Below are 24,226 nucleotides of genomic sequence, written 5' to 3'. Positions count from 1 at the left end.
TGAGGGCCAATAACTCTGTTTTAAAGACTTCTACCCACCAGCAGCTTCCCTCAGACACAGGACAGAGTCTTTACACCCTGACTGTCCAGAACAAAGATTTATACTTGTGATTGGGACTAGAGCCACCACTTCTCTTAAGTACATGCAAAAAGCGTCATGTTAAAAGATTAAGACTTTACAATTTTTTTTCCTTTCCTCATCCAGAATTTGCTTTGCTCATTCTTTCATGTCAATTGAAGATGACATTGCCAAGGATTCAAAGGGTTAAGATACAGTTCTATGCACTGTGTGCTAAGTTCTGGGCAGGTACAAGGAACAGGGAATGGATGAGTAGAGCCACTGTGTGCATAGATAGACCTGGTTTTTAACAGGCTGCACTGGGAGGCAGAGCACCTGTCCTCCTCCTCCCTTTAGCCTTGGTTCTGGGGATGAGAATGCAGAAAGGCTGGGGGCTGGGGCCCCTCTGCTGGCCAGAACTGGAATAGCACAGGGCAGCACCCTGGGCTGGGTTTGGGTTTATTCAAAAGCCAAGAGTGCTTTGGCTCTCATCAAGGTTCTGATTTGCTGGACAGGTCAGGGTGCAAGAGCATCCAGGCACATTGCCCAAATTACAGGATTCTTGGGAAGCAGAAGAACACTGGCTAATCCCATGGAAATTATTTTTCAGTATTACACATCTTCACAAACTGCTCAAGAAGAGAGATTCTCATCCTAATAAATAGGCAAATGACAGAATGGATATGTTTTCATGTTATACATGGCAATTTTAAGGAAGACTAGATAAGTTTTCAATCCTGAATTCTAGAGAAACATAGGCAAATAGAATGACTGTCTATTATCTGGTGCTGTTCTCAGTCTTCCTCCTGCTGTATTTCACTGAACTCTTAACAAGCTTATGGGGTAGGCACCATTTTTCATTTTCATTTTTTTTTCAAAATAGGAAACTGAGTTTCAGTCAGAGTGGGATTTGAGTTTAGGTCAGTACAATTGCAGGGCTGTATTCTTAAATGTCTATCAGGATATATACAGACAAATGCCTAGTATGCTGCTCAAAGTTTCACAAGCTCTCCAGGAGAAACAGAAAGCCCTGATGTATAGTATCTGATCATTTCTCACCACAGCCAAATTTCAAGCTACTAATGCAATGTCGATATGTTGGTCAGCTTGTCAAATTCCTGCATATTTAACCACTGGCTCTCTAGCCCCCAGGAACTTATACCACTACTGTCTGTTCAATCATAGAACTTTAGAGTCTGCAATGAACTTAAGTGTAGAAGCTTCCCCTTTGATGGTCCCGAGACGAATGTCATATTTCAGTTCTGAGGCTGTCCTTTTCCACGGTGGCCAAAGTCCTTCTTCAATTGTAATAATATTGAGCTTCCATAAAGCACTTTAATTATAAAATACTCTTAGTCTTTTCTCACTTTCCCCCATCACAGACCCATGCAAATTCAGTGAAGCCAGTTACACATAGAACTTCAATGGGGTGTAAAGTCATCTGATTCCAAGCCCAACAGTCTTATCACCTTCTCATGGAGCATATATGCCCCCAAAGCTAGTAAATCTCAAATGGTTTCACTTTATAGCTAGAAACTGGCAAATGGTTAACTTATATTTCACTGAAAGGAGAGCAGTGTGGGCCAAGCCTGTGGGGACTGGAATCCCAGAGGCTTCCCGGAGTCCCACCTGGGAATGCTGACAGTCAGAATGCAGGTACTCTGCAGAGGCTTGGCCCCTGGGCAGATATTATCCTGCCTTTCTCTTTCTACTAAAAAAATAAAAAAATAAAAATAAATAAATAAATAAATCTTACGAGGAAATTCAAACCCTTCAGAATGCTTTTTCTTTTGGAAAAGGAAGGGTATAGGGACAAGGTCCCGATAAGCTTCTTAGGGGGAAGGGCAGCACTCAGGGGGCCCCTTTGCCTTCAGGGCCCAATCCACTGACCAGATCAATTTCTTTTGTCAGATGCTCTTGGCGCTGATTCTTTCTGAGTTCCAAGCAGTTATCCTGCAGGCCCCTGTACTTATCCTTGCCATCCCCCTTGTCTGTTTGCTTCATGTCTTTGGCTCCATTGAGCTCCACAGAGTAAATTCGGGGTGTTTTCTGAAGGAGAAGCAGAGGTGCAGTATTAGCCCCATTGGATTTTCTGACTTCCCCTGGGGGTTGGGGACCACCATCCCCACTGTCATCCCCTCCCCTGGGGAGAGGAAGGAGCAGGATTGTAGGGAGGTTCCCCCACCTTCAAACAGCAGCTCCCTGGCCCTCTCTTCTCTCTCCTCCTGTGTGGAGGGCTGCTGGGGTAACCCCTCCTTGGTGGAGGGGAAGGTGGGATGTGATTTCCCACCCAAAAAGAACACCTCTCCAAGGAGCCATGGGGTCTTCTGGGACCTTGTTCCCCATTTCTTGGGTAGAGGGTGCTCATCGTCCCACCATTTATTGGGTGGAGGGCGCCCACTGTTCCCCGTTTCTTGTGTTGGCAGGAGCATGCTGGGGTACCGCCCCAGGCAGGGCGCGCCTTACGCACTGCACTACGGTGCGTTCGTATAAGCCCAGCCAAGTGCTACCCTTGGGATAGGGGCTGCCCTCGAACGCCGGCCCCTCCCGGAGTCCGCTGGGGGCTCCAGCTTCGACTGAGGGCTTGGGGCAGGGCGGGGAGAGGAGCGGCGCGGAGGCCAAAGAGCGAAAGGTGCTGGTGGCCTCCATATCCCCGCAGCTCTCGACCGACCGGCCCGGGGTCGGGTTGCACGCACCTGGCCCATGACGCGGTGGAATCCCGGTCGCGGCTGGCGCGCGTGGGAGGGCGGAGAGGGTCTGGTCCGGCGGCGGCGGCGGCGGCGGAGGTGCAGCGCTGGCTGGGAGGTGGCGGCGCCTTAAATGCCGCTCGCCCCGCCCTTTTTCTGTCTTCGGGAACCCACGTCTGCCGCCGCCTGAAAGTGAGACTGCGACTTGCTTACCAGTGAAGGAACTGATACAGATACAGTGCACCATCAGCACAGCGCACACAAGGCCGTTCTGGCGACAACTGTGCTCTAAGGGGCCTTTAGAAACGGAAGGCTGCTCTCGGGTCTTACGCACAGGTGCGTCTCCGAGGGGATTGGGGGACAACCAAGAGCCTCTGGGGAGCAGCTGAATTACTTTGCAGGATCCAGATAGGAATTTGGAGTTGGAAACCATTTGGGTGAGAGGGAGAGAATGGAGAGGAGACGTGAGGGATTCCGCGCCGGCCTGGGGGGCTGTCGGTTCTGAGGACTCGGACTAGGTTGCTGGAGCCAGAACTGAAGTTGTAAGCTGCGCGTCCCCACCCGCCCCTGCGGGGACCGAGCGCTTCCTCTCCCAGGAACCACACACACTTCCAGCCTCCCTTCTTCCTTCCCTCCCTCCCTTTCTTCTTTTCTTTCCAGAATGACAGAATTTAAAGCCTATCTCCCCAGCCAGCGGCTGCACCTGCTGCCCAGGTTCGTGCAGGGCCGCTGTTCCAGTGTCTGCCTGCGTTTTGGACAGGTGTGGAGCAGACAAGCAGGATGCTGGCAGAGATGCACCAGACCCCGTGTCCAGTCCAAGCTGAAGAGCAAATCCCCAGTCATGCTGATTTGATTGGGGAGAGGTGGGCTCATGCAGTTGTGACGGCATAGGTTAAACATTAGAAAATTGTAACCACTTCCCTTGGAGAAGAATTATTCTTGTTAATGTGAAGTTCAGAACAGTGTTAGTTATGACCAAACCGGACAAAATAGAACCTTGTCCGATTCTCTAGTACCTCTAAAATCCTGCAGGGTACCAGTCCTAGCCATCGCTACTGTGGCACATGTGGCAGCCTCCGGCAGCATCAGGTGTCCTGGAGTGCAACCTCTACCAAAAAGGACAAATGGAGTCACTCTCACACACCCACCCTGACTCCAGAGTTATTGTTTTGCTGTCACCAGTCATTCTGCCCCAGAGTACGGGCATCCCATTATTCCTTGAGGGAATGGCCTCCAGGTGTCTGTGATGCGCAACTGGAGTAGTCCTCACCTGATAGAACTATGAACTGGATCTCCCTGGAGACACACAGTCTCACCTCTTTTTGGCTCCAGGGGCTGTCACTGAGCAGTTCTAGGCAATGGACACTGAGCTCCACCCAATTCTAATTACCTCTCTTGAGCAGCCCATAAAATCTAGGACACCTCCTCAGTCCTCATACTCTAGTAGTGACATCTGCATGAGGTTGGGTTTTCCTGTCTTTCAAAAGAAACCTATTTATGCCAAAAGTTTCTTCTAGAACTGTTCTGATCAACAAATATTATGTATTTGGGACAGGCTGTCATATTCCTGGCTCATTTTAATGCACTTAATGTTAATTCACTTAATGAACTTGAAACTGTACTGGACATAAGAGGTGGTGAGGAGAAGTGGTACTAAAATTGTATCATTCTCTGATCTCAAGGAAGTTACACTTGATCCATTGGAGGGAGAAAATTGATGAATAAACAATAAGTGATCCAAGACAGAAAGAAAAGAATTAACACTAAATGTTATAGGCTCTAAGTGCTTTAAGAGTAAGAAGGAAAGATGGGAGATATGGCAACACTTTTATTCCTTAGAACTAGTTAATTAAGATTTTCTCCTTCCCCTTTGCACCCCCATGAAAGATGGGAGAGAGGTAGAAAGAGGGGTTGATTCAGGGCCTGGTGTCTAACGCTGTTGGTGCCTTGAAAGGCCCCATGCTGCAGAGTCCTCGGTAAAGGGACCTCCACCAGCCACCTCATAGGTAGGAATGTGAGGACACCTAGGATGTGGAGTTTGAGGGCTAGATACAGAGAAGGAAGAGGGTCCAGGTGACAATGAGAAGAGGAAGGTCTCCTTCTGGCCTCACATCTGGCTCAGCAGGTCCCTCTGCCCACTGTCTTCTTCCTCTCCTAAATTCCTCTCCCACACAAATGGGCAGTCTCCACACACCTGTGTCCACTTGTCGGGCCTGGCTATGGTTAGGCAGTGTTTCTCCCCCCAACAACTTGCCTGGAGTTGGAGTCAGAACGAAAAAAACAAAAACAAAGCAGCCCAGCACATTTCTGCACTGTTTCCTCATTGCCTCATATAGAAGACATCCTGGGACTAGGGTAGGAACATCCTGCAGAGAGGACAACCTGCTTTCAGACATAGCACATGTACTGTGGTGATGGCCCTGCCTGGGGCTCTTAACCAGAGCAGCTGGTGCTGCTCTCAGAGTAGGTAAAGACCCACAGGGGGCACACCAGAGCACAGGGGCAAGTACGAACCTGTTTTCTACTTATGTCAATACAACTCCCAAAAATGTTAGCTTACCACAGAGTCCATTCTCTGTGACTCATTTTGGGTAATAAAATTGTTTTTTAGAAAATTACACTTTCTTTTTTAATAGGTGATTGAAAAAAATTGACTGCATTCTGAAGTTTTTAAATTTATTTTATTTTAATGATTTTTGTTTTTTAATCTTATATTTTTCCTCACTTGAATGACCTTCGTTAGTGACATATATAACATATATGACATATAACTTGCATGACATTCAGGATATTATTCACACAAATATGCTCAGTTAACTTTGCAGGAATTTTTCTCTCCTGGTGAGTGAGGTGACATTCTCTTGGTCATCAACTCTCACATTATTCAGTCAGGGAGTCCAAAGCAGACACTCAAATATTTATCCCTGAAATATGTTTTGGAAGCGTGTGTAGATGTGTAGCACCTTACCAGGTCTTTCTTCTGAAGGAGCTCTCAACCCAGTTAAGAATCTCAGCTACGTCACCCAGTTAGAATCTTATATAATAAAAGCATAATATGCAAATCGACTGAAGGAGGAACAACCAGTTGGCAGGGGGTGGGGCTGGTGAGCAGGTGGCACCAGGCCAGCCAAGGCATGTGCCAGTGGGAAGAGGGAGGGATGGCGATGGGGGTGGGGGGGTGGGGTCAGAGCAGGGCTGGCTGCTTGCTGCTGGTGCCATCCCCTGATCAGCTCGCTGGTTGCCTCCTGCAGAGGGAGGCCAGACTGTCGCTTAGGCCCGCTCATTCAGACATCCCCTGAGGGTTCCCAGACTGTGAGAGGGCGCAGCCTGGGCTGAGGGACCGCCCCAGAGTGCAAGAATTTTCATGCACCGGGCCTCCAGTATTAACATAGGACATGTCAAAGGCCGAACATGGTCCAGCACTGGGTGGGGCAGACACCAGGGTTCCAGAGGTGCCAAAGGAAGTGGGAGCTTTGTGCAATGGGGTGATGGGAGTTTCTTGAGGTGGGTTAAGTGCAGGTGGAGTTTGAAGGCTAGGTAACCTGAAAGAAGTAGAGAGGAGGAGGAAGAAGAAGGTACTGGCTCCTACAAAGACACAGCTGATAGGAATGACAATGGTGGTGTTTCAGGGAGAACAAGGGACCTGATAGCCAGAGAGGACAGGCTCTCTCAGGGATGGGCAGGAGGTCTAGCTGTCAGGGTGGAACTGTGCAGACACTGGGCCTTACCCTAGGTCTTGGGAGCCCTTGAGAATGACAGTAGCATAATAGAAACAACATTTTGGGGAAGATGAGAGTTTCTCTAGCAAAAGGCAAGAGCCCTCCTGACTCTGTGAAGTTGTGGGATTGCAGCCATTCCAACATGAGACTTGAACCAAATTATCATATTTAGGTTCCTATCACTGAGCAGCTTGTCAATGAGGCGGCTTGATGCTTTTGTCATTTATACTTTAGCACCCCTGAGCATGTCTAGTCTGTAAGCAACTGTTAGTTCAGATATCATTGATTTGTTGTGTCAAGTGCATTTGAAAGGAAACCAGGGGAAGGGAAAATGATTGTCACCTACTAGTAAGTTAAATAGTCACAGTCTAAGTGGGAGAAGTTTATAGAATTCTCCACTCTCCATACCCCAATCCTATATAATAAAAGGCTAATATGCAAATTGACCAAATGGTGGAACAAACGGTCACATGATATGCACTGACCACCAGGGGGCAGACGCTCAACACAGGAGCCGCCCCTGGTGGTCAGTGTGCTCCCACAGAAGGAGCGCCGCTCAGCGAGAAGCCCTGATCTGGGCTCATGGTGAGTGCAGTGGCGGTGGCAGAAGCCTCTCCCACCTCCACAGGATGTCCGACAGGGAGCAGGCCTAAGCTGTCAGTCAGACATCCCCCAATGGCTCCCGGACTGCAAGAGGGTGCAGGCCAGGCTGAGGGACCCCTCCCCTTCTACTCCCCGAGTGCATGAATCTCATGCACTGGGCCTCTAATAAATATATATTTATCCTGTGTTTCCAGGGTGAACTGAGCCGTTCTAAGAGCTATGTGGGGAAAAGGAGCTATGGAATGGAAGAATATTCCTAAGAGACAAGGTCTTCATAAAGGTCAACTTCAATCTCATAATCTTATTGTGGCTGCCAGAGTATGCCCTTAGGAAATAAAGCCACCCATTACTTTGAAGCACAAGAAGCCTCCTGCATGATTACAGCCTGGGAATCAGGGCCTCAGTGGGGCTGGTTGTTGTCTCAGTTGTAGTGGCTCAATTGCACCAGCTTCCAACTACTACTCCATTTGAGCAGTATTCAGGCAAGAGTCTTCTCACACTCTGGACTGATCTTTCCCTTCACCTCATCTCTCTTTCCTCCCTCTAAGGGCTGCCAGGTAAAATACAGGGCTCCCATTAGAGTTGCATTTCAGCTAAACAATGAATAATTTTCTAGTATGTCTCAAATATTGCATGGGACATACTTGTACTAAAAAAATGTATTATTTAGCTGAAATGCAAATTTAACTGGATATTTTTGTTTGCTAACTCTGGAAATACCACTTCTCCTAGATGCCTTGGGGGTCAGTCCAGCAGGTACATTGGGGACACTGGGGACATTGACCTAAGCTCTCCTGATCTTCTCATTGCGAAGTCAGACATGGAAATAAAAACACACTCAGATTTTCTCTTTTTGCTGTGCCAGTCTCTCCCAAAAGCCACGTGAGCAGGATTTGTCTCAGCTTGAATGAGTGTGGGAGTAAGATTTTTTTTTTTTTAACAAATAGCTTTTCAGCCAGAAAATTGTTATCACTGTGCAGAGGTCACATTCTTGAATCTGAGAAGAGTCTGTGGGAATACAATGCCATCTTTAAACCAATTTTCAGTTTTAGAGAGAACCAGCAGAGGGAGCACATTCTACAACCATATCAAGCTCAGGTACGATCAAGGCCACCTGGAATCACTCCGGCACCAAGATGGATAGAATCCCTGTGGGCTTCACAACTGCATGCCAAAGACTTCATTTCTGATGGAGCCAAGGAAAACTTGGGTAAAAGACAAACCCCGAATAAACAAATCAGAAAAAAAACCATACCCACCAGTAAGAGAAAAGAAACAACCAAAAAACTCCAGGACTGATTCACACAAAGAAACAGTGTAGTACGAGATTATAAGAAAAGACAAATTGTGAAAGTTTTCCTGCTCCTAGGGCTGGCTGGGATTGAGAACATCAGATTCAGCCTTTTGAGACGTGCTTCTCCTGTGAGGCATTCCAAAGGGTAAAGTTGTTCACAGTCTTGGCCTTACAGCACCTGATTGCTTCCTATCACTTGTTTCCTCCTCACTAAGGAAATATGCTCTTTGATGCCAGGTCTTATACTTTTCCTTTGGGTCTCTCAAAGACATGGCCATGCTGACTGGCACATAGTAGGTACCTCCATGTCTCAATTCTCTTGGAGAAATGAAAGAATATTTCTAAAATATTTAAAAAGGAGATTCCACAATCTCCCTTCATCACCCTTGATTTTAGTGATTGATTCTTGCAAATAGGAAAGTTTTTCATATAACTTACTGAAAATTTTTCATTTTGCAGCTGGAGTTTATTTCTAGATGTAAGGAGGTCCTGATGAAATAGAAAAAAAAATGCTTTAAATTTCTTATAAAACATAAAAATAGATGTTTCTTTCCAGCTTGAGAGACTTAATTTTAATATTAATTTTAATAGTTAATAATTTATTCATAAGTAATGTTGAATGGGGACTCTGTAGACCTGAGCTTCTGGTTTTCTTGTTTGCTAACCGTATTTGCTGGGGCAAGACTTGTAACATCTCTGTTAACTGGTGGTTCCCAAGCCTGCCTGATCACAATCTCCTGGGAGATTTTTAAAAATTCCTTGGCTCTACACACAAATAAATCTGTGGTAAGTCCTAAAAGTTTATTTTTTAAATTGTTTTTGGTTTTTGAGAGAGAGAGGAAGGGGAAAGATAGAAAAAAACATCCATGTAAGAGAGAAACATCGATTAGTTGCTTCCCACATGTGCCCCAACCACGCATCCAACCCTAAACCTAGGTATGTGCCCTGATTGGCAATCAAACTCACAACCTTTTTGGTGTATAGACCAATGCTCCAACCAACTGAGTCACCTGGCCAGGGCCTGGAAGTTTATTTTATAAAGCTTTCCCTTCCCCCGGTGATTCTTATAACTTACGGGCTTAAGAACCACTGGACCAGCTTGGTCTTCAAGCTGCTATACTGATGCCTGGACCAACACAGAGGAACTCCGTGAATGGTGTGAGCTGAGATGGAACTACTTCCGGTGTACAAATGTGTAGCCAAGATCAAGGGCCCTGATGTTGGACACCGTTCAGGAGGCTCCAGCTGGAAGCCCTGTCATGCCTTGTGTAAACACATACACACATCAAGATTTTTAAAGATCCCTTTGATTCTGACACTTTATGGTCTGAGAACTTATACCTTCCTTTATAAGTACTTATGTGGTAGTCCTATTGCATTTAATTAGAATGGGAGCTTTGCTCTTGTAGCTCAAATCTGTGGACTAAAGAGCAAATGTCTTGTAGCCACCCTCAGAAAAAGGGCCACTTGGTTCACAGCAAAAAGGGATGTGTGAGTATATGTGAGTCAGCACAAGCCAATTACACTGTGAAAGACACAACCCTAAGTACATCCATCAATAGCAAATTGATTGTCCCAGCCATGTGCTGGCTTCTGATTATGTGTCAGTATTACTTTTTTTAAATTTTTTATATATTTTATTGATTTCTCACAGAGAGGAAGGGAGAGAGATAGAGAATCAGAAACATCGTTGAGAGAGAAACATCTATCAGCTGCCTCCTGCACACCCCCCACTGGGGATGTGCCCACAACCAAGGCACATGCCCTTGACCGGAATCGAACCTGGGACCCCCTCAGTCCATAGGCCGACGCTCTATCCACTGAGCCAAACCAGTCAGGGCAGTATTATTGACATTTGTACAGCGCTTTTCATAAACAGGGATGTAGATTTATTCTACAAAATCATATTGAATTGTGATGATGCCAAACTAACCACATTTCAAATTATTTCCATATTTTTTTTAATGTAACTAATGTGTTTATGTTTACACAAGGACAGAGGAATACATTGCAAGAATGACAGGGCTTCCAGCTTGAGCCTAAATGGGGTCTAACATCAGGATATGACTGGGCATGGCTGGCTAACTGGCAGGGAAGAGCAAAAGGAAGGAGGTGGGGTGGAGGAGCTTCCTTGCAGGGAAGTAGGAGCCAGGTATGCACAGGTCAGTCCAGAATAAAAATCAGGAATTAGAAGGACAGTTGCAGAGTGTTGTCTTCTGATTTGTCTCATAGCCCAGCTCATGGATGAATCTCTGGCCCATGGAAGAGAGAGGACTGATGGTAAGAGCTCAGAAGCCTTTCATAGATCTCCATAAATGCCAAGGTTTGGACACCTGCAGGCTCTATGCCTTGACAGTGGCAAAGCCTCAGGAACTTGCAGGAAGTGGTGAGCTTGGTGTCTGATGGATGGGGAGTTAGTTAGCAGTGGACTGTGGCCAGGAGCAGAGGAAGAGACAGAGGGAGACTTGACCTCTCCTGGCATCCCAGAGCTGCTGGAGGACTCTGTAGACACCAGGGTTCTGGGTTAGCAGAGGGAACAAAGACCAGCAGAACGCGGCTCACATGCAGGTTGTCGGTTTCCAGTTTCCAGACCCCATGATCTCTTCAGAACATTTTTCAATTCAGTTCAGCAAATTGAGAGGCTTTGTTGATTGTTCTCTACTCCTCTATGATGAGTTATGTGGTGTTGGTGCTAGCATAAGGAGTGTTTAAGAGTTGGGTCATCTGCAGTGACAATGGCATTGCTCCTGTGGTGAAAGCTTAACTGAAAATCCCACTAATCTAGGTGACAGCTGTTGGGATCTCCAATACCAGACACCTCTCCTCACTGAACGCCTAGGGAAGTTTATCAGCACCTATATGGTGACTTAGAGGCATCTTTCTCCTCTTCTTATCTTCTCTACATGAGCAGGAAGAACTAGCTGTAGTTGCTTTAGACTAGAGGAGCCACCTTTCCCAGGGGATGGACCTGCCACTGGTTGGGAACCAGATCCTCTGCCCAGGAGCAGAATCAACTTCACTTCAGCAAGCAATGAGAAGCATGCCACAGGGAAGCAAAAAAGCTGGTCTCAGTTCAGTCATGCCATCTTCTGAGATGACCTTTCAGCTTCTAGAAAATTCTGGAACTTGCTGTTGACACTTTATGTGGTAATTCCCCTAGGACCAGGCAAACTGTAGTTTGCTGACCACTGCCCTAGGACATAATACCCAGTCTTTGGTCAAACACCAGTCTAGATGTTGTGAAGGAATTTTTTTTGAAATGTGATTAATGTTTAAATCAATAGACTTAATGTGGGTGGGCCTCATCCAATCAGCTGAAAGACTTGTAAGAAAACAAGCTGTGTCCCGCAGGGAAGAGGGAATTCTGCCTCCAGACTAGACTGCCTTTGGGCTCCAGCTGCAACATTAAGTCTTCCCTGGGTCTCCTGCCTGCCAGCCTGCTCTGCAAATCTTGGATTTGCCAGCTCTACAATTCCTTTAAAATATAACCTTAATCCTCATCCATAAACCCTAATTCCTTAAAATAAATCTCTCTCTACTTAAACATTTTATTGGTTCTCTGTCTCTGGAGAATCCTGAGCTAATACATGCTCCTTACATTCATCAGCCCAGAAAACCACACAGAGAACTTCTAACATATGGAAATCCAACATGAAAGCCAGTTCTCAGTTATTCGTTTGCCATCTAAGGGAGACCTATATGCTTGATGGCCTTTTAGGACAGGGTTTATTCAGGGGTCCTCAAACTACGGCCCACGGGCCACATGCAAATACAAATATTGTATTTGTTCCTGTTTTGTTTTTTTTACTTCAAAATAAGATATGTGCAGTGTGCATAGGAATTTGTTCATAGTTTTTTTTAAAACTATAGTCTGGCCCTCCAACGGTCTGAGGGACAGTGAACTGGCCCCCTGTTTAAAAAGTTTGAGGACCCCTGGTATATGAAAGAGCTATTGATGTTATCATAACCAGATATTATCACGCACTGCTACAGTTTAATAAGTACTATCTTAAAATGAGATTTCCTTGTGATTTGCTCTATAGCCATTTTTCTCACCTCGGGGTGTCTGGGTAGTAGTAGTGTGTTGTGGGGTAAATGGGGGCACACAATGAACACTCAGTTCCAGGTGAGAGAAGCACTGAGCATAGACTCCGGTTATGAATACAGTGGGGCCTTGACTTACGAGTTTAATTCGTTCCGTGACGGAGCTCGTAACTCAAATTACTCGTATGTCGCATCATAAAGTGAATGAGTGAGACACGCGATGCTGGGCTGATGTTGTGGCGTTCACTGTGATGTTTGCTGCGCCAACTAGCGGTGGGGTATCTGACGCTGGCTCGTAACCCAAATTTTAGCTCGCAACTCAAAGCAAAAAATCAGCCGAGAGACCGCTCGTATCTCGAAAAACTCGTTAGTCGGGACACTCATAAGTCAAGGCCCCACTGCATTTGAGAGGCTGCAAGGAAGTGATTTGATTCTGTTTTCCTAGGAAGTCAGAGGGGCCAAGTTACTTCTGCTAAAAATACAGTTTTAAAAAACATTTTAATGAGTAGCCAGCATGCAGGCAACTAGATATTCTAATTTCTTCCCAGAGGAGTGGTTAGAACTTAAATATACATTTTAGAGTCATCAATTTTTAGGTAGTATATAATTAAAGCCATGGAACCAGATGAAATTACTTAGGGAATACATAGAAATACACAGATATTACTTTGTTATATTTGATCTTTTGATTTAATTGAATGGTCCTTTTGGCCCCAGAGTCCAAGCTTAAGTGAATGTGCCTGAGCTGCATGAAGGTTTAATAAATTCTGGTGTTTGTGTAGGGGAGACACACAGCGTCATCAGTTAATTACTTCTTGTAACAGTCTGGGCATTAAACACCTTCTCCTTTACCTTTGCTGGGTTCCCACTTGGAGAGAGAACCTTTGCCTCCTTAAGGGCAATCTGCTCGTTTCCACTTGGGCAGCTTGGTGAGGCAGAGTGCTAATTCCCAGAAAGCTCCTACTTATAGCCAAGGTGGAGCCATTTTCCCCAGACAATGTCAGTCTATTTAATTCCAGCAATTAACTGGATTCCAAGGGAAAAGGACCCGTTGAGTGGTCTGTGTCAATTACATGGTGATTATGAAATTCATAATATGACTCATCCAGTGGCCAAACCTATGATTATCTGACTTAACTAAGAATGTACAGGGTAACAGGCTCTTTGCTTTCTTATTAGAGAGAATTCATTGTGTCTGTGCTACACCACAGGTGACTTCTCTCCTTCCCTATATCTCCTCTTCCTATGAAAGAATAAACATCTATAAAATGGTTTCTGAATTAAACTCAGTGTTCTGGAAACCGTATAGGTTATTTTTTCATGAACAGCTCAAGGCTTGGGAATTCCAGTGTTTTTCTGTATATAATTTGAAGTACCATGAAGGCCTTTGAGCTTGACAACTTCCCTTTAGTAATTTGCATATCCTTGTCTATACTTCAATCCTATAATTAAAAAAAAAAATTATCTTTATTGTTGAAAACATTACAGATGTCCCCTAACTTTTTTTTCCACATTGACCCTTTCCCCCACCAGGCCTTCACCACACTATTGTCTGTGTCCATGGACTATGCACATATGCATGTGTTTCCTAGTTAATCTCTTCCCACCCACCCACCAATCTCAACTTCCCTCTGAGATTCCTCAGTCTATTCCATGCTTCTATGTCTTTGGATCTATTTTGTTCATCAGTTTGTTTTGTTCATTAGATTCCACATATGAGTGAGATCATGTGATATTCATCTTTCTGACTGGTGTTTCAGGTTTCTTAGGATATATTCCTAGAAGTGGAATCACTGGATCAAATGGCAGTTCCATTTTTAATTTTTCGGGTAAACTCCATACTGTTTTCCACAGTAGCTGCACCAGTCTACATTCCTACCAGAAGTATACTAGGTTCCCTTTTATCCATATCCTCACCACCACTGTCATTTGTTGATTTGTTAATGGTAGCCATTCTGATAGGTGTGAGGTGATACCTCATTGTCATTTTAATTTGCATCTCTCTGATAATCAGTGACTTTGAGCATATTTTTCATGTCTCTTGGTCATCTGTATTTCCTCTTTGGAGAAGTGTCTATTTAGGTTTTTGCCCATTTTTAAAATTGGATTGTTTATCTGCCTTTTGTTCAGGTGTATTGAGTTCCTTATATATTTTGGAAATTAACTCCTTATCAGATGTATCATTGCCAAATATGTTCTACCATACAGTGGGCTGCCTTTTTATTTTGTTGATGGTTTCTTTTGCTGTGCAGAAGCTTTTTAGTTTGATGTATTTCCATTTGTTTATTTTCTCCTTAGTCTTCCTTGCCCTAGAACATGTATCAGCAAATATATTGCTACCAGAGATGTCTGAAATTTTGCTGCCTATAGTTTCTTCTAATATTTTTATAGTTTCAAGACTCACATCTAAGTCTTTTATCCATTTTTAGTTTATTCTTGTGTATGGTGTAAGTTGGTGGTCTAGTTTCATTTTTTTGCCTGTACCTGTCCAATTTTCCCAACACCATTTATTGAAGACTGTCTCTGTTCCATTGTATGCTCTTGCCTCCTTTGTCAAATATTAATTGAGCATAATGGCTTGAGCCAATTTCTTGGTTCTCTGTTCTTGGTCTATATTCCTGTTCTTGTGCCAGTAACAGGCTGTGTTGAGAACAATGCCTTTGTAATATAACTTGATATCTGGTATTGTGATCCTTCCAACTTTGTTCTTCTTTCTCAAGATTGCTTTTGGCCACTGTGGAAAACAGTATGGAGTTTACCCGAAAAATTAAAAATGGAGCTTCCATTTGACCCAATGATTCCACTTCTAGGAATATATCCTAAGAAACCCAAAGCACCAGTCAGGAAGAATATATGCACCCCTATGTTTATAGCAGCACAATTTACAACAGCTAAGATCTGGAAATAGTCCACATGCTCATCAGTAGGTGAGTGGATGAAAAAGCGGTGATACATTTACACCATGGAATACTATGCAGCAGTAAAAAGAAAGGATCTGTTACCCTTTGAGATAGCATGAAGGGACCTGGAGAGTATGATGCTAAGCAAAATAAGTCAGTCAGCAAAAGACAAGTATCATATGATACAGAGGGAAGGTGGAGGTGGGGGGTGGTATGGGGAGAGATTAACCAGGGAACTTATATTCACACATGCATAACCCATATATACAATAGTGTGGTGAAGGCCTAGGAGGGCAGGTAGAGGGAAAAATGGGGGGAGACATCTGTAAATACTTTCAACAATAAAGATATGTTAAAAGTAAAAAACTAAAAAAAAATTCTGTGGCTATTTGGGGTCTTTTTTGGTTCCATCTAAATTTTTGGAGTGTTTGTTCTAGATCTGTGAAATATACCATTGATATTTTAATAGGGATTGCACTGAATTTATAGATTGCTTTGGATAGTATTGGCATTTTAATGATGTTGATTCCATGACCAATCCATGAACACAGTATATTCTTTCACTTGTGTATATCTTCCTCTATTTCTTTTTTCAATGTCCTATAGTTTTCTGAGTACAGGTCTTTTACCTCCTTCGTTAACTTTATTCCTAAGTATCTTAATTTTTTTTGCTGCAGTGGTAAATGGGATTATTTGTTTAATTTCTCTTTCTGAGAGTTCATTATTGGTGTATAAAATGCCATTGATTTTTGGGTGTTAATTTTGTATTTTGTTGTCAAATCCATTTATTAAATCTAGTAGTTTTTTGGTGGAGTCTTCAGGGTTTTCTGTGTACAATATCATTTCATCTGTGAATAATGACTGCTTTACTTCCACCTTTCTGTGGGGAAGCACAGGACTTGGTTGGAAAGTTTGTAAGGAGGAATCTCTGAAAGGGCGGGGGTTTCCAGGGGAAGCTGGCCAAAGGTGGCCACCCCTGCCTTGACTTTTCTAAACAAGTCTGGGTCCCTGGGTGTTTTACTGAAATCTTTATGCTTAGTCTTCAGACGTCCTTGCTTAAAGGACACTGTAGACGCATGTGTCTTCTCAAGGATATTTACCCTGCTGATAGTATCTAGAAGTTAATGTTAGTTCAATAAAATTGTTACAATAAAAGCCTAAGGAGGCAGGCAAATGGGGCTGTTTGGTTCCTATAGCCAAGCAGACCCTTAGCCCTCTCTTCCACAGAAACATGTGTCAGAGTAATCATTCATCTGTTGCTCAGGCACCTTTCCAATTTGGATGCCTATTATTTTTTGTTCTTGTCTGATTCCTGTGGCTAAGAGTGGTGAAGTAGACATTCTTGTCTCGTTTCTGTTCTTAGGGGAAGTGGTTTTAGTTTTTGATCCTTGAGTATGATGTTGGCTGTAGGTTTGTCATATATGGCTTTTATTATGTTGAGGATTAATCCCTCTATCCCCACTTTGTTGAGAGTTTTTATCAAAAAAGGGTGTTGGATTTTGTCAAATGTTTTTTCTGTGTCCATTGATATGATCATGTGATTTTTGTCTTTCAATTTGTTTATGTGATGTGTCACATTCATGGATTTGCAAATATTGTTCCAGCCTTGCATCCCTGGAATGAATCCCACTTGGTTATGATGTATGATCTTTTTTATGTATTGCTGGATCTTATTTGCTAATATTTTGTTGAGGAATTTAGCATCTATATTCATTAGGGTATTGACTTGTAATTCTCTTACTTTGTAGTTTCTTTATCTGGTTTTGGGATTAGGCTAATGCTGGCCTGGTAAAAAGAGCTTGGAAGTGTTCCTTCCTTTGGATTTTTTGGAATAGTTTGAGGAGGAGAGGTGTTAGTTGTTCTTTGAATGCTTGGTAAAACTCTTCTGTGAAACTATCCAGACCAGGGCTTTTGTTTGCTGGTTCTTGGTTTGTTTGTTTTTATTACTGCTTCAATTTCATCAGTAGTTTTGGCAGATTGTGTTTTTCTAGGAATATGTCTATATTGTCCAAGTTGTCCAGCTTTATCAATCTTGTTTATCTTTTCAAAGAACCAGCTCTTGGTTTCATTGACCTTTTGTATTTCTTTTTTAGTCTCTATGCCATTTATTTCCACTCTGATCTTTATTATTTCCTTTATTCTACTTACTCTTGGATTTTATTATTGTTCTCTGCCTAATTCTTTAAGTTGTAGAGTTAGATAATTTATTAGAAGTTTTTCTTGTCTTTTGAAGTAGGCCTGTAGTGAAGTAGGCCTGTAGTCCCCCTCAGGACTGCTTTCACCGAGTCTCATTGATTTTGGGTTATTTTTGTGTTCATTTTCATTTGTTTCCAGGAAGGTTTAATTTCTTCCTTGATCTCATTGTTAACCCATTTATTGTTTAATAACATGCTATTTAGCCTCCACATATTTAAATGTTTTAGAGTGTCTTTACTGTAGTTGATTTCTAATTTCATGCCATTGTGATCTGAGAAGATGCTTGATATGATTTCAATCTTCTTGAACTTGTAGAGACTTAGTTTGTGTCCTAACATGTGGTCTATCTTTGAGAATGACCCATGTTAGCACCTATGATTAAAGTACAGGCCATTATGACATGCCTGCAACTTCCCAAAGCATTCTTTCATTCATTAATTTTGGACATTTTATAATTTCCTTTATCTTGTGAATACATTGTGAATGGTCACTAAAGCCCATTTATAACAAGTACCTATGAACATCCTGGTCTTAAAAATCAGGAAGCAAAAATTAATCCCTAAACTGTGAGGTTACTGAAGTCTAGCAATACCTGAATGCTTGTCACCCAGCCCCTTTAAGAGAAAAATGTCTTTTTAAAAAATATTTTTATATAGTTTATTTAAACCACACAAAAAAGTTCACTCATTTCTTCCAAGCCCCTCCCCCTGCCTCTTGCAACCACCAATCTGTTCTCTGGATGCATTTGTCTTTCTCTGTCTTTTTTACTTGCATAATATCCTCTAGGTCCATCCATGTTGTTGCAGATGGCAAGATTTCATTATTTTTATGGCTAAATGATATTCCATTTTATGTATATATGTACCACTTATTTTTTATCCATTCATCATTGCTTCCATATCTTGGCTATTGTTAATAATGCTGCAATAAACATGGGAATGCATTATTCTACCTGTCTAGGACTTGGCAAGGACAAACATTCATGTGAGGGTCAATCAGTTTGTTGTGTCCACTTGGCGAGGCTGCAGCCCCCAGTTACAATCAAACACTCATCTAAGTGTTGTTGTGAGGTATTTTAAAGATGTGATTAAAGTCTGTAATCAAGGGATATTGTCTGGGTATTGAAAAACCTTGAAGGCCTGAAGAGCAGAGTTGAGGCTCCTAAAGGTGAATTCTGCCTGTGGACAGAGGCCTTATTGCACGGCCTGGTGTTCCATCCAGCCTCCCTTCCTGACAGCCTTCAGACTTGCCCTGCCAGCCTCCACAATTTTGTAAGCCAATTCTTCGCTATCGGTCTCTTATTATCTATCTCCTACTGATTTTGTTTCTCTGGTTGAACTCACACTGTTACAGTTTCTACAAGCACTTTGTAGATGGGCAAACAGAAATTCAATGGGGATACCAAGCTTCCACAGTGTCACCGAGAAAGTGAGTGACATCCAAGGACCAGCTCCAGGCCTGCAACCTGGAGTTATTTCTGCTATGTACCTCTTTGTCATTTTTCTGACTCTGGATAAAAGGCAAAGAAAGATTTGTTCAACCTCTGTAAAGTTTCCCAGAAAGTTGTTTTTTTAAAATATATTTTATTGATTTTTTACAGAGAGGAAGGGAGAGAGATAGAGAGTTAGAAACATCGATGAGAGAGAAACATCGATCAGCTGCCTCCTGCTCGCCCCCCATGGGGGATGTGCCCGCAACCCAGGTACATGCCCTTGACCGGAATCGAACCTGGGACCCTTCAGTCCGCAGGCCGATGCTCTAGCCACTGAGCCAAACCGGTTTCAGTGTCCCAGAAAGTTTTACGAGAGTTGATGAGCTTTATGACAAGCAAGAAGCCTTCCTTTGAAGCGCTAGAAACTATTTGCACAGCCCTTTTCCTTCTTCACACTCCAAGAATAGCACAGACTCTTTAAGAACTTGGGAGAGGATCTCTTTTTACTGCTGCTCACCTTCAGAGTGCTGGTATAGGTGATCTGACTGCTGGCACAGGTAGTAGCACTGCGACATCATGGGAGACTTAATGAGCAGTATCATAAGAAGAGGTGGCAAGAAGGGATTCCAGGTTGAACTGGCAATTATATCTAAGCAAACTTATTTCCCATCTCATAGTCACACAAGGAGTATTGCCCACAGTCTATGTACTTGACTGGATTGAAGACAACAGAAGTAGGACAAGAGGAGGGAGGACTGTAATATACTTCTTCACAGGGAAAATGTAGGATTCTTTTCTTGGAAACCTGGAAAAACTCATTAACTCTAGAGACAGGGAGATGCATAAGAAAGTCTTGGAAAATTTCTCCCAGGAAAAATGTGTTTGTATATAATGAACTACAAAATTCATCCTCCCAGTTTAGAAGGATAGCACCTCCCAAACTAGATAAAACACTGGGCATCAAAAGGGAGACAGTGCTCCCAAAATATATAGGGTGTTCCCCAAAATTTATTTATTTATTGTTTTTTGTTCCCCAAAATTTTTACACACACTTTGAATAATTATAAAGGCACTGTTTATTAAAATACATTTTATTTTCATTTAATAGCTACCAGCTGTTAAAGTGTGTACAAATTTTGGGGGGACACCCTGTATTTACTTGGAATTAAACTTTGTAGTTTCCTTATGAGCTCATCAGATCTTTAAAATAGAATTTTCATCTGTGTTCTCATAAAGGCTGTGTAGCCCTAGCTGGTTTGGCTCAGTGGATAGAACATTGGCCTGGGGACTGAAGGGTCCCAAGTTCAATTCCCAGCCAAGTACACATGCCCAGGTTGTGGGCTTGATTCCCAGGAAGGGGCGTACAGGAGGCAGCTGATAAATGATTCTATTTCATCATTGATGTTTCTATCTCTCTTTCTCTCTCCTTTCCTCTCAGAAATCAATAGAAATATGTTTTTTAAAAGGGCTGTGTAAATATGGATTCTAATATAGGTAGGAAAATTGCATATTCAAGGTCAGATGTGTGATTTACACAGAAGATTGTTTCCTCAAGTAATCCCCTCACTTGGGGAGCAAGGGACCAGAAAGGATGATCGAAAGAAGTTCTCTTCTTTTTGAAGTGTTAATTATAGCAGCAGCAGAAACTGAGTTACTTCTGTTTTATTGGGAATATAACGGGGAAGCCTGTGCAGGCCAATATATTGAGCCTATGATGTAACTTTTAAATTAAAACACAGCTGAGCAACTGTTTAAGTGGAGTTACTTTCCTGAATGGTCTTGGAGGATCTCTTTAGATAATTCCACGATTCTCTAATTCATTTTATGGCATGGTAATTGGCATGATCATCCTTAAAAAGGAGAATTTAGCCCTGACTGGTTTGGACCTGTTAGAGCATCAAGGGTGATGCTCTAACTGGAGGGTCACTGGTTTGATTCCGGTCAAGGACACACACCTCAGTTGCAGGCTCGATCCTTGGCCCTGGTTGGGGCGCTTGCAGGAGGCAATCAATGGATGTGTCTTTCGCATATCAAAGTTTATCTCTCTCGGTCTCTCCCTGTCCCTTCCATTCTCTCTAAGAATCAATGGCAAAAACTATCCTTGTGTGAAGATTAACAACAACAACAAATGGATGGAAATAAATATCCTTGGGTGAGGATTTTAAAAAAGAAGAATTTAGTTTTATGATGAGTATGGTTGACTCTTTCCCTCTATTTTGGCAAGTGTACTAGTATGAAAATGCTTGAATCTGCATCATTCCTGAGGAAAGTCAGGAATCAATTTATAAGACACTCCTTGTTGTTACTACTTAATCTGAGGAAGGTAGGTGATGTCACTTATGAGGGAGTTGTTAAGGATAACAGCTCTATCACTATCATCATTAGTCTGTAAGCAGGGGAATAATATGGACAAATTTGTTGGAATTTTGAGGAAAGGATGCCTGGAGAGGAAAGAAAATAGAGCCAAGGCAAGAGAATTTCTCTGACATCAGCTTCCAGTTGGAGTCATCAAATTATTAATCTCATGAAATTTAATACAAGAGAGTGTACAAATATTAAATGAATGGTACAGAATGTAATAGATATTTAGGTAAAAAGAGATTATTATAGGCTGGGAGATCAGGGAAGAGGGAAGTTTTTACAGAAGAGTAGGCATATAAGATGGCAAATTTAGAAAGACGGAAAGAGGAAAAGTGGGCCTTCTGAATGGAGGGATTGATATGCATAAAGGTTTTGAGGGCCAGACATTTGTGTTAGACAAGTTTGCCTGGAGTTCAGTATTTGGGGAAAGGTACATATCCAGGGGGCAAGACTTCAGAGGCAGATGAAGGGCACGCACAGAACCTTAAATGCCATTAAATACCTTTCAAATGTATCTTGAAATAATGCTTTTACAACGCAATTCTAAAACATTTGCAACAACCTAGTTCAGGAAGAGTTAAACAAGTTACAATCCTTCCAGTCTGTGGCACACCATCCAGCAGTTACAAAGAGTTGGACCTGCATGTACTCACTGGAAGATCTCCAAGGCATTGTGAGCGAAAGCACCTAGGATAAGTAATGCTACCTGTGGAAAGCAGACACTCATCCGCCCCGGTGGTACTCCATGTTCTTGACTGTACAAATGTATAAACACACATATCCTTGTTCTGGAAAGATATACCCTAACTGATGACAGTGGCTACATCTAGGCAAAGGACCTGGGACTGGCCACAGTGCTGCCTGCTCTAAAGGGCCAGAGCCCTGTCCTTGGATAGTATTTGAGGGTGATGGCACCTAACCAGATTGCCTCTCAGTGGCCTGAGCCTGCTTCTTTCTCCAGCCCAGCTCAAACTGGATTCTAACCATGGTTATCATGTAAGTGGTCCAGATTGGACTTGCCTTCTCTTTCATTAATTAAAATGCATTTATAATGTTATTTTCTTATAAATATGTGGGGGGGAAAACCCACCTGTATTCAACAAATTCAGCAAACATTTACTGAGCCCTTACGATGTGTTATGATTTACTCAGCCCTTACAGGTGTTATGAATGACAATTGACTTCTCTAGTTCTGTTAGTACTGCCTACCACATGCATCATGAGCTACCACATACAAAAAAATGGCCTGGAAAAAATGCATGTATATTAATAGAGGGTAGCATTTATAGTAACAGAAGGTAGTAAACAACTAGCAAAAATAAGTGGAGCTCCCTTTTATCTAAAATTGTTTTTAATGGGTAAAAATATTTCTGGCCAAGACACCCTTTTGAGAGTGATTATTTTAAAGTTTTTCTATATGAGAAAATCTTTAATACCTTTCTTTGTGTAAAAAAACAACACACAAACTACAAGATACTTCAAATTAAAATGAACAAAAATGTGCAAGAATTTTATGAAGTCAGTTATAAAATATTATTGAAAGACACCGAAGATCCAAGTAAATAGAGAAATGGACCAGGTTTTATGATTGTAAAAAGCAATATTAAAGAGATATAAATTCTACAGAAATAAATCTCTAGGTTCAATGCAATTCCAGTGAAAAATTATCATGCAGGTATAGTACTTATAGCACAGTGGTATTGAATAAAAAATAAACAAATGGAATAGAAATCAAATACATGTTTACATGAGAATTTTTTTTTTACCTATGAGGAAATAGAGCTTTATTTTTATTTTTTTCTTAATTAAATATTTATTGTTCAGATTATTACATTTGTTCCTCTTTTTTCCCCCCATAACTCCCCTCCTCCCAGTTCCCGCCCCACCCTCCGCCCTCACTCCCACCCACTGTCCTCATCCATAGGTGCACGATTTTTGTCCAGTCTCTTCCCGCATCTCCCACACCCCTTTCCCCCCCAAGAATAGTCAGTCCATTCCCTTTCTATGTCCCTGATTCTATTATGATCACCAGATTATTTATTCACTTGATTCTTAGATTCACTTGTTGATAGATGCATGTTTGTTGTTCATAATTTGTATCTTTACCTTTTTCTTCTTCTTCCTCTTCTTAAAGGATACCGTTCAGCATTTCATATAATACTGGTTTGGTGGTGATGAACTCCTTTAGCTTTTCCTTATCTGTGAAGCTCTTTATCTGACCTTCAGTTCTGAATGATAGCTTTGCTGGATAAAGTAATCTTGGTTGTAGGTTCTTGGTATTCATCACTTTGAATATTTCCTGCCATTCCCTTCTGGCCTGCAAAGTTTATGTTGAGAAATCAGCTGACAGTCGTATGGGTACTCCCTTGTAGGTAACTGTGTTTCTTTCTCTTGCTGCTCTTAAGATTCGCTGAAACCGGTTTGGCTCAGTGGATAGAGCGTCGGCTTGCGGACTGGGGGGTCCCGGGTTTGATTCCGGTCAAGGGCATGTACCTGGGTTGCGGGCACATCCCCAGTAGGAGATGTGCAGGAGGCAGCTGATCAATGTTTCTCTCTCATCGATGTTTCTTTTTTTGTTTTAATTTATTGCTTAAAGTATTACAAAGGGTATTACATATGTGTCCATTTTATCCCCCCGCCCTAGACAGTCCCCTAGCCTCCCCTATCCCCCAGTGTCTTATGTCCATTGGTTATGCTTATATACATGCATACAAGTCCTTTCGTTGATCTCTTACCCCCCTACCTCCTGCCCCCCAACCCTCCCCGGCCTTCCCGCTGCAGTTTGACAATCTGTTTGAGGCAGCTCTGCCTCTGTATCTATTATTGTTCAAAAGTTTATAATGGTCTCTACTATCCATGAATGAGTGAGATCATGTGGTATTTTTCCTTCATTGACTGGCTTATTTCACTTAGCATAATGCTCTCCAGTTCCA

At 42.6% G+C, this 24,226-nt stretch overlaps 1 protein-coding gene across 1 annotated transcript in view; it reads right to left on the bottom strand.

Moving 5' to 3' along the window:
• ATP12A (ATPase H+/K+ transporting non-gastric alpha2 subunit) overlaps positions 1-24,226 on the bottom strand; it is a gene marked incomplete at its 5' end in the record, with an annotated part of 101,350 nt that overhangs the window by 26,372 nt on the left and 50,752 nt on the right. Inside the window, 2 exons of the mRNA XM_081083928.1 lie at positions 1,948-2,106; positions 2,754-2,855. Of these exons, the coding sequence (XP_080940054.1) occupies positions 1,948-2,106; positions 2,754-2,855 (261 nt within the window). The remainder of the gene's footprint in view (positions 1-1,947; positions 2,107-2,753; positions 2,856-24,226) is intronic.

Source organism: Myotis nattereri (assembly GCF_964212035.1).
Source record: "Myotis nattereri genome assembly, chromosome: 2".
NCBI classification, from domain to species: Eukaryota; Metazoa; Chordata; class Mammalia; order Chiroptera; family Vespertilionidae; genus Myotis; species Myotis nattereri.
This window is presented reverse-complemented; position numbering and strand designations above follow the sequence as displayed.